The 11154-nt window shown below is 44.4% G+C and overlaps 1 protein-coding gene across 1 annotated transcript; it reads left to right on the forward strand.

Moving 5' to 3' along the window:
* The first annotated feature begins 560 nt into the window (after positions 1-560).
* Positions 561-4413, forward strand: LOC137331144 (C-C motif chemokine 20-like). Its single transcript, XM_067994749.1, has 4 exons — positions 561-726; positions 2656-2773; positions 2881-2958; positions 3265-4413. The coding sequence occupies exons 1-4, from the start codon at positions 645-647 to the stop codon at positions 3329-3331; spliced, it is 345 nt and encodes a 114-aa protein (XP_067850850.1). The 5' UTR covers positions 561-644; the 3' UTR covers positions 3332-4413.
* Positions 4414-11154: the final 6741 nt, after the last annotated feature.

Raw genomic sequence — 11154 nt, forward strand, 5'->3', positions numbered from 1 at the left:
ACGACACTTTCCATCATTTCGCTGATGCTTGAGAGTAGGCTGATGGGGCGGTAATTGGCCTGATTGGATTTGCCCTGCTTTTTGTGGACAGGACATACTTGGGCAATTTTCCACATTGTCGGGTAGATGCCAGTGTTGTAGCTCTACTGGAACAGTTTGGCTAGAGGCGCGGCTAGTTCTGGAGCACAAGACTTCACCACTACAGCCGGGATCGTGTCGGGGCCCATAGCCTTTGCTATGCTACTTTGAGCTTATGCTATTTATGCTACTTATGCTAGCTTATGCTACTTTGAGCTGGTACAATGCCGAAAGTTTCCAGACACTATAAACAGCATGGAACTCAAAGGAAGTTTGATTAGGTGGGGAATAATCATTTTGTAATTTTCTCTTAGCTGCAAATACACTGCATTATTGAAATATAAGACACGAAGAGAGGAAAATTGAACAGGAAATCAGCTGAATTATTTTGCTATTAAAAAAGCAACACATCGTCACAGGCGTGTTGACTATGTTGTGGTAAATGCAGCAGTGAGCAAACATCTATAAAAGCACCAGTGTAAAAGAAACAACATCAGAAGCTACCACCAGACTTCACCTTCATTATCTCGAGCAGATCATTCAGGGGAAAAAAGTGCAAGGAAATAATGGGTCACAAGAAACCAGTTTGGGCTAATTTGGTATCACTGGTGATCCTGAGCATGCTCTGCATTTCTGGATCATATGCAAGTAAGTCCCATAATACTTCTCTTTTCATTCTATGTAGATGATCATTTCATCATCTAGTTACATAGTAATTCTCATCATTAAGATTGAAAGCTATAATTATCATTTAACAGTTTGAATCCAGAACATGTTTTAAACTTAAAGTGCAATCACCCATAGATTACTTGGAATATTACTGCACTGGGTAATGGGATCTTCTTGAAATTCTTTAATAAAACAATGGCAAATTATGAGTTTGTCTCACATTTTCTTCCTTCAGTTTTGCTGCCTTCTACTTTCCTATTCTGAAGATAATGCTGCAAATTTTTGCACTTTTGCACATGGGCATTAAATAATCGTTTGGGCAGAGCACAAAGAGGACGATTGGATGGAGAGTGGCAAATGCTCCTGGCAGAGCCCACCCGATTTTCTGTCCCTTTTAAATTAATGTATGGATATTCGGGCTGGCTAAGGGTGCGCAATCCTCCTCGTCCGATTCTTCTATTCTCTCTGTCTTGGTCAATTGACCTTTGGCCTACCACAGTTGATTTCTAGTGTGGATCTCTGGACGTCAATTAGAAGCCCCAGCTGATTATTTTCTTCTCCTTAGACCGAGGGACATTGATGATAAGTCTACCACCCCCACCACTGCACCGACTGGGATCAACTAATTCAGCACAGACCACCGAACAAACTAAGACCTTCTTGCTCAGTGTAGCTCAATATTATACCACGTGATCATTCACCTATAGAGTTATTGTGGCAGTGACCCCATCTCACTTGTTTCAGACTTTCAATAATACATTCCAACAGGTGTTTGTTTATATATAGATACATATGTCTCTTGTATATGTGCAGATAAACGTATGGCCTTGATTTTAACTCTGAGACAGTTCTTGGCGTGTGAGCAATAAAGTGAGTTAGAAAGTCACTCACTGCTCCAAAAATGGGGAATTTTAGCTCCAGGATCTCATTTATATCCCATTGGCCGGCCTAGGTGGGAAGTCAGTGGAAAATCACAAGCCTAGAGGCTGCCCGCCGAGACCAGGTAAGTAGCGGGATCAGGTGCCAGGGCTGTCTTGCGAGGGTCTCAATCAGGGGCCGGGGTGGGGGGGGGGGAGGGGTGATGGTGGTGGTGGGGGGAAAGAGTCTGCGGCAGTGGAGGCTTAAGCTTTCCTTGTGGAGCCCAGAGGAACACTCCTGCTCCTGTTGGCCCCACAATGAAAGTAAGAAAAAACGTTTAAAAAAACTTACCTTTTTGGGCCACTTTCTGGCCCTGACATGCTTCCACGTTACGTTGGCCTGGTGTGAAACTCACTGCCACTCTCCTGCTCAGGCAACCCCGTTAAAATTGAATTTGGGGACGTCATCGAGATTCGACATTCATATGCTAAATAGGACCCCGCCAGCTTTGGGCGGGTGTCCTTGCCACTTGCTCTGTTGAGCAGATAAAAATTACAACCAGTCAGCTCCAGGGCAGCTAAGTAACCCGGGCGATTTTAACTGCCGGGTGGGTAGGGTTAAAAATTGTCCGCCATGTCTACAGCAGCTTATATTCATATAGTGTTTTTTAACATTGTAAATATAAATAATACAAGACTTTTCACAGCGGTGAAAAATGGACACAAAGTATTAGTAGGAGAAGAATTAGGGGAGGTGACCATAGTTGTGGTCAAAGAGGTAGCTTTGGAGGAGGCATCTGAAAGTAAGGAGAGAGAGTTACAGAGTGTAGGGCTGATGCTTCTGGTACCAGAGCTGGAACAGGGGAAAAGAATCCAAAGAAGACAAGAGTCAGAAGAGTAAGGAGCATGCTGCCATGTAAGGCTGATAGAGATTTCAGAGAAGGATGGGTCATGGCCATGTGTCATCTGCAATTCACTATGTAAATTCTCAGTAGTAGCATGCTACTTTTTATACACAGGCTTGTAACACTTTCATCAATTCCTTTTTCAGTGAGCATATCTATGCAAGACTGTTGCCTCAAATATTCATTGGGATCTCTGCCATTTAGACGCATTGCTGGTTACGTGGAGCAGAAGTCCAATGAGGTTTGCCACGTAGATGCAATTGTGTGAGTGGAATTAGATTCTTTATCAGCAACTCAGATACAGAAGGCAAATAATTTCTGAATGGCTTTAAATGTCAGAAGTTAATCTTTTCTGTCACTTATTTTGACAGACTGTACACTGTGAAAGGTCGGTGGGTTTGTGCAAATCCACGTGGTGAGTGGGTGAAACGTGCACTTCGCTATTTAAGGTAACTTTGATTCCATCCTCCGAACTAGCAGAATAGCAGATTAGTAGGAATCTTTCATTATCCTGGAATTTCAAATGTCAGTACTATTTAGATTGATACATAGTTTGGGTGTAAAACTATGTTAAATATAATGTCTACAAATTAGCTTTTAATTAGTCATTTGCTGCTCAGTACAAAGAGGTCACCAAATACACCAATGAGAGAGAAGCTTATCGTCTGATCCATACAGTCAAAGTGGGGGAAAAAATGGTGCAAAAATATTTTGAAGAATCTATAATTAAGCTGGAAAATTTCTTTGATTTGCAGCAAGAAGCTGGAGAAAATGTCGAAGAAAAACAAAGTTTTCCAACCTACACCTGCAAAAATAAACTGATGTCTTTATTATCATCTCACTAGGTTGTTGTACAGCTTTTTTTTAACTGCACTTAGCTTTTTTTTAAGCACTTAGAATTGATTAATGTCACTCTGTAGTATTAGCTGCGGAATACAACATGTTCAAACTGTATATATACTGAACTCAATGATAGCATGTTTCCCGAAAATGATGAGATTACATGTGGGATCAATTTTAGACATCTCACCTTCAAAGAACGTATTGATGCATTACAGCGAATTTAGAGACGTCTAATATGGCTGATTTAGGATTCGATGAGGAGATATTCATAAAATTTAATTTGTATTCATTGGAGAAAATAAGTGTGAGAGGGCATGACCCAGGACTTTAAAGTATTGACAGGTGTTGACAAATAGATATAAGTGGTGCAAAACCTGAGGGTGGAAGAACAACTTAACAAGCCTTTGTTTGTAGGGATAAGTATAGCCAGAATTGGTCAAATATACCTGGGTCGTATGATTTTTCTGTTGCTGGAACCATGAAAACGCTTTCAATGTAAAGCAATGGCAAGGGCTGAATCATGGAGATGAAATTAAAGTTAAATATTATGGGATTTTACTCAACTAATTTTGGGGGTCAAAAGAATTTTTAGGAAGCTTTCCCTTGGCAGGATGGATTAGGGTAGTTTTTGTCTGTACCACCTGGGGGATGAAGTATTATCTGCGTAGAGCTTAAAGAGATAATCTGGCAAGGAGGATTGCATACTGCCAACAGAACCCACCTCATTTTCTTTTCATTGAGTAAATGGCGTGGGATCCTTCCTGCCAGATTTTCCTTTATGCGTTTTGCCCAGGTGATATGTAACACCCAGGCGATATGTAATGCCCAGGCAGTAAAGATAATAATCTACACCATTGTAAGCAGTCTATGGAAGAAGCAGTCTTAATGGGTTGAATGGCCTCTTTTCATTTGATGCTTTCTTGTGTTCTTATAAAGTTAGTCGTAACTATGTATTACTGTGTATTGTCAAAAAGGGCTACAGTTAATCTAAGAAGTTTATTTGGTTTTGTATCTTTGAATGACGATGAAATATTTCTGGCGCAATAAAAAATTTAAACCTCCGTAGGACTTTAATTATTTCTGTGTGTCTCCAAAGAGGAATAAATCTGCTCATGCCATCCAATGACCTCTACGCATGCAGAGCAGAAGGATATTATAGGTCCTATTAACAATATAATGATGAGTATAACATCTGAGAAACAATAATTTTTTCACCTCAGAAGTGGTACCTTAATAAAAACAAACATCCCACATTGCATAATGGGGCCAATTCCACGATAATGTGTGTCAGTGGCACTTGTGATTGGACAAATGCAGTGCATATTAGCAGGCCTGAAAGCCATAGACACACTCATGACTTGAAGTGCAGAGTAGAGTGTAATCAGATGGAGCCAGCACCAGGGGAGCTGAGAGTGAATGTATGTGACATGCACTCTCCTCAGTGGAAATGTTGAACTAATAAGCTGGTCTCAACTCTGGCAAGCACTACTAGCTTTCAATGCCCATTTAAACACCTTGGGGGCCCGATATTAGCACCCGCTATCAGGGGCGTTTCTGGCGGGGGGCTCCGAAAATCGGGGAATCCCGGAGCGGGTTGGGAGCCCGGCTCCGACCCGCCCACTTCCGGGTTCCCCACAGACGTGCCGATGTGCGCGCGCGGTCCCCGCATGTGGGACTCCCGCAGGCAATTAAAGCCGGGGTGCCACATGACAGTATTTATCTTGCTATTTCAGGTCGTTTAGAGACCTGATTGACCTGTCATATTAGGAGGGGTGGGATTTTACAAACAACTGGGACTGTTTCCTGCACTGGGGGAAATACTCCCAGTTGAAATGGACGTGTTGCAGCCATCAGCCTGTGGCAGCTGCAAAGGTCCATTTGACAGTTGGCGGGGGGGGGGGGGGGGGGGGGGAGACCCTCACTCATTGCAGGAGGCCACTCTGTCGCTTGGGACAAAGTTTGGCCTCCACCACCCTCCTCCTAACAATCAAATTCACCAACTTGCACACTTACCCCGGTGTCCAGACACATGTACCTACCTTGCAGACCCCCTCAGATGTACATCTTCCGGATGGGGGCCGCCGTAGCTGCAGTCATGACCTCCTCAGAGGGCGAACAGCATCACCAGCCTCGCCGGCCACGCCGTCCACCTCTGTCACATGGAGCTCCACAACACAGTGCTGTGACACATCCACCTGCACAGCAGGAGGGAGGGCAAAGGCAGAGAGAGACGCGTCGCGGAGGGCACTACCCTCGCCACAGGGTCCACAGACCGAGGCTCAGCTTCCTGGACCTCTCTGAGCAGCAGTGCACACGGAGGCTCAGAGTCACTCGACATGTAGTCGTGGACATCTGCAGCCTCCTTCATGCCGAGCTGCTCCCGGCTGGCCCAAGCACCATCCTCTTACCTGTCGCTGTCAAAGTCACCACTGCCCTCAACAACTTCTCCTCCGCATCCTTCCAGGGTGCCACCGGGGACATCGCCGATGTCTCTCAGTCATCTGCACAAAAGAGCCCTGCAAATACACCTACACCCACTCTGCAGTGACACAATGGGTGGCATCAGTTGTGGGTCTTCATTGTGATCCTCAGGAAAGGGCATTATTGCACGAACCGGACAAGATTCACACAGACGTGGCAGTAGTGGTGCCAATATAATATGTAATGTGAGTTGGTCAGAAATTAAATACAAGTAAAAACCATGACAAACCCTCAAACACCCTTGTGCATCCCCTTCATGCTCACAACACGTTTGCCTTACGCTGCCTACTGCACATATGTGATGCATGCCCTGTAGCTGCAGCACAGGTAGTGGCAGGTTGAGTGAGGCTGACTGTGAAAGAGATGCATGAGAGGGTGAGTATGTGATAGAGCCATGAGATTGTATGAGGATTGGGTTGAGTGGTAGTGGCGGGATGAGTACTGGCGAGGTGAGTAAGTGCAGGTAAGATGAGGATGAGCTTTGAGTGGGTGTGAGGGGTGATGTGACAGAGTAGTGTTGGCAGTGCAGAAGGAGATGTGGGGTGGGGGCGGTGATGTTGCAGATGGAGTGTAGGGGAATGAGTAAGTGTACTCACTTTGGCTGACCTACTTAGGTCATTGCAGCGCCTCCTGCACTGTATGCAGGTGGGCGATATGTTGGTGGTGCAGGTGACCTCCTCTGCCACCTTGAGCCAGGCCTTCTTGGTGGCAGAGGCAGGCCACTTCCTCCCGCCCGCCGGTGGCAGGGTCTCTGTCCTCCCCCCTCTCCTCACCCCATCTAGTAGGACCTGGAGTGAGGCATCATTATACCTGGGAGCAGCCTTCCCCCTGTGCTGCTCCATGCTGTAATTTTTCTTATTTCTTGCAGCATCTGTCAGTGGAGGACTGCCCCTTTAAATAGAGCTCCTCCAGCTGACAGATCTTACTGCACATGCGGAGTCCCCCCGACGTGCAGATCAGCAGTGAGGAACGCAGAAGACCAGGTAAGTGGATCCAATTAGGCTGCGATCGGGCACGGGGCAGACTGATTTCACCGGGCGCGTTACCCACGCGCCCAATCGTCGTCCCCCCCCGCCGCGAACCCGCAGCCCTGGTATTATCGAGCCCAATATCCTGCTTATTTTGTAGAGTTTTTGGTAGTTCTTTCTTGCCATTCCTTTTTTTTGCCCTACTTCATTGATTTTTCCCATTTGCTATGAGCTGCCTCTTTGGTTGTTTGATCATTGCTATTTATTGCAGCAGTGCCACAATGCCACAATTCTGACCATGGCTGTGCTGCATCTGAGGAGTCCTCAAGCTGTCCCTGCAGCCAGCAGGTTCACACTCTTCCAGCACCATCTCCACTCGCTCCTCCTCACTCATGCTCTGAATTTCAGCGAGTGATTTCTCCTACAACTCACTAACTGAATGGAATGGATGTACCTGTTCCAATGCTTGATGCTTGTGATAGTTGGAGTGAGAGATGCTGGCTGCCGTAAGGTCATGATGAGGGGGTGGACACCTCATCATTACCCTATGAGGCTCCTCCACAAGGGAACTTAAATGATCCAAAGAAATCCATATTTTACAATGGTCTGGAAAGACATCACTTCAAACAAAGAAAGAAAAGAAAGGGCTTGCATTGATATAGCACCTTTCATGGCCTCAGGACATTCCAAAGCGTGTTTCAGCCAATTAAGTACTTTTGAAGTGTAGTCACTATTGTAATGTAGGAAACGCGGCAGCCAATTTACACACAGCAAGGTCCCACAAACAGCAATGAGATAATGACTGGATCATTTGTTTTTGGTGTTGGCTGAGGGATAAATTTTGGCCAGGACACTGAGGAGAACTCCCCTGCTCTTCAAATAGTGCTATGGGATCTTTTATGTCCACCTGAGAGGGCCTCGGTTTTACATCTCATCCGAAAGGTGGCACCTCTGACAATGCAACACTCCCTCAGCACTGCACTGGAGTGTTAGCCTAGTCTCTGGAGTAAGATTTGAACCCACAAACTTTAGACTCAGAGGCAATAGTGCTACCACTGGTCCAAGGCTGACACTTAACACTTGACAAAGTTTATGTGCTAAAATATTGTGTGTTATGCTGCTGTGGAGCATGTATGCCTGAGTGTCAGGGAATGAATGAAGGAGTAGAAGAGAAAAAAATAAAAAAACAAGTATGGTGACCTAAACTTGGGGAAGGTTCCTGATCTCGCTTTCCCCCAGTTCCTCTATTGCTTAGCATTCATCTGAAGAGCATGTAGCTAAAGTATACAAATTAACAATCTTGGCAAGCCTCTTGATTTCAGAACATTTCTTCCTCATTGGCTTTCATGAACAATACACAAAAGAGAGTGAATTAATCCCCTACCCAGGCATTATGCACATGTGCAAGGAACAGAGTCACCAAACATACATGAGGTCAGGTCTCAAAGAGTAATGGTCCTGCTGCCATTGCAGAATCAGAGTCAGCTCCATTGTATCAAAGGAGACCATTCAGCCCATCAAGCCTGTTCCGCCATTCAATTAGATCATGTTTGATCTGTGCCTCAACTCCATTTACTCACCTTTGTTAATTATCCTGTGATACCCTTACCTAACAAAAATCTGTCAATCTCAGTGTTGAAAGTTTCAATTGACCCAGCATCCACAGCCTTTTAAGGGAGCGAGTTCCAGATTTCCACTACCTTTTGTGTGAGAAAGTGCTTCCTGATTTCACTCCTAAATCACCTAGTTCTAATTTTAAGATTGTGCCCATTTGTTCTTAAGTGATTTATGTCATTACATACATCACACCACAACTTGCTGGGACTTTTGCACTGCTCCAGAGACCCCCGCTGAAAAAGTTGAACAGCTAATTATCATAGCTCCACCCCCTAGTAAAATCAATAGCGAGATTGAGTTTGCTGAATTAATGCCACTGTGAACACCACAGCCACTTAGACCAGCACAGAATGATGCTAGAGGGTGCCGAATCAGTAAAATATTCAATCTCTCAGCAGGTTGCCTGAGGCTAACATTTTACTGACTTGTTCTAAGAACTTCATTGAAATCTTAAACTAATCTCTAAATCTTAAATGTCACTTAAGTATGGCCTATTAACTCAAGAATTGCTAGAATTAACTGCTTACCTAACAGGTTTCTAGCCTCAACTTCATAAATCAAGACTCTTTTTGTTCTAAAATAACCACATAGGTCACTGTGGTGTACGTTAAATGCCTGAGAAGAAACGTTAGCCACTTGGAACTGTGATTCCAAAGTAACATCCCTGGCAATGTTAGGGAGCAACCAGGTAAATAAAAGTTATTTTATAAATGGATAAGCAAAAACAAAAAGGAAACAGATTGCTCATGGAGAATCTGGATATGAAATCACAATTGTTCTAAGAATAATGACTACAATATTTAATTGAAAAGCAAATGGATTAACCTTGTACCAGAATAGAGTGAAAGCTGGGACAACGACACCACTGTACTATACATAATGTATATGCATAGGAGCTACAAAACTGTATACTTTATTGAAAGGCTCAGAATCAGTAAAGAATTCAGTTGCTCAGCAGGTTGCCTGAGGGTAACTTTTTACTGACTTGTTCCAGGAACTTCATTGAAATCTTAAACCTCAATTAAGTAATAAAGTAAATGTTTTGACAGCAGGCATATTCTGATTTGCCCCTGACTGATATTTTCATATTAGGGGATCACACACAGTTCGGGAGACAACCCTATGCATACAGGTCTCTTCATAACGTCGATTTATATATTTATGCTGTTTCAGTTCAAACTCAATCAATCAAATGAAACCCAGCTGGACAGTCTGTCCGTACGTACTGTGGCCCATCCCCACATTATTAGATCGGAGCCATTGCTCCTAAACGTGTCCCTGTTAACTAACCTGTTGTTTCGTTCTGTGTCGGGCCCTGGTACCTTGGATGTGTATCAGACATTGGCCGCGCTGCTCCCAATCCACCGCTATGTTCACTGCAGCGTATTCCAATTATTTCTCCACTGAATTCGCCACTGGAGGATCAGGGAACACAGCGGTCTAACTTATGCTGTCCGTTGCCACTATCACCATTGCAGGGAATTCCAGGCCAACCTGTTTAACCGAGACTGATTCCCACCTTTGTTATTCTTCACCTTGCATGTCACCATTGAGCGGAAAAAGCAACCAAACAAAGAGCCACACTTCAGCCATCGACAAGCTGCAGCTCACAAGATGTTCCTTGGCCACCTCTCATCGAAAACAAAGCTAACAAATAGGCAGGAGCCAGGATCCTCTGACAGAGAGAGAGAGAGAGAGAGAGAGACTACCTTGAAGTAAATATAAAAAGCAAAATACTGCAGATGCTTGAAATCTGAAATAAAAACAGAAAATGCTGGAAATAGAATCATAGAATCATAGAAGTTACAACATGGAAACAGGCCCTTCGGCCCAACATGTCCATGTCGCCCAGTTTATACCACTAAGCTAGTCCCAATTGCCTGCACTTGGCCCATATCCCTCGATACCCATCTTCCCCATGTAACTGTCCAAATGCTTTTTAAAAGACAAAATTGTACCCGCCTCGACTACTGCCTCTGGCAGCTCGTTCCAGACACTCACCACCCTTTGAGTGAAAAAATTGCCCCTCTGGATCCTTTTGTATCTCTCCCCTCTCACCTTAAATCTGTGCCCCCTCGTTATAGACTCCCCTACCTTTGGGAAAAGATTTTGACTATCGACCTTATCTATGCCCCTCATTATTTTATAGACTTCTATAAGATCACCCCTTAACCTCCTACTCTCCAGGGAAAAAAGTCCCAGTCTGTCTAACCTCTCCCTGTAAGTCAAACCATCAAGTCCCGGTAGCATCCTAGTAAATCTTTTCTGCACTCTTTCTAGTTTAATAATATCCTTTCTATAATAGGGTGACCAGAACTGTACACAGTACTCCAAGTGTGGCCTCACCAATGCCCTGTACAACTTCAACAAGACATCCCAACTCCTGCATTCAATGTTCTGACCAATGAAACCAAGCATGCTGAATGCCTTCTTCACCACCCTATCCACCTGTGACTCCACTTTCAAGGAGCTATGAATCTGTACTCCTAGATCTCTTTGTTCTATAACTCTCCCCAACGCCCTACCATTAACGGAGTAGGTCCTGGCCCGATTCGATCTACCAAAATGCATCACCTCACATTTATCTAAATTAAACTCCATCTGCCATTCATCGGCCCACTGGCCCAATTTATCAAGATCCCGTTGCAATCCTAGATAACCTTCTTCACTGTCCACAATGCCACCAATCTTGGTGTCATCTGCAAACTTACTAACCATGCCTCCTAAATTCTCATC

Source organism: Heptranchias perlo, chromosome 13 (assembly GCF_035084215.1).
Source record: "Heptranchias perlo isolate sHepPer1 chromosome 13, sHepPer1.hap1, whole genome shotgun sequence".
NCBI lineage: Eukaryota > Metazoa > Chordata > Chondrichthyes > Hexanchiformes > Hexanchidae > Heptranchias > Heptranchias perlo.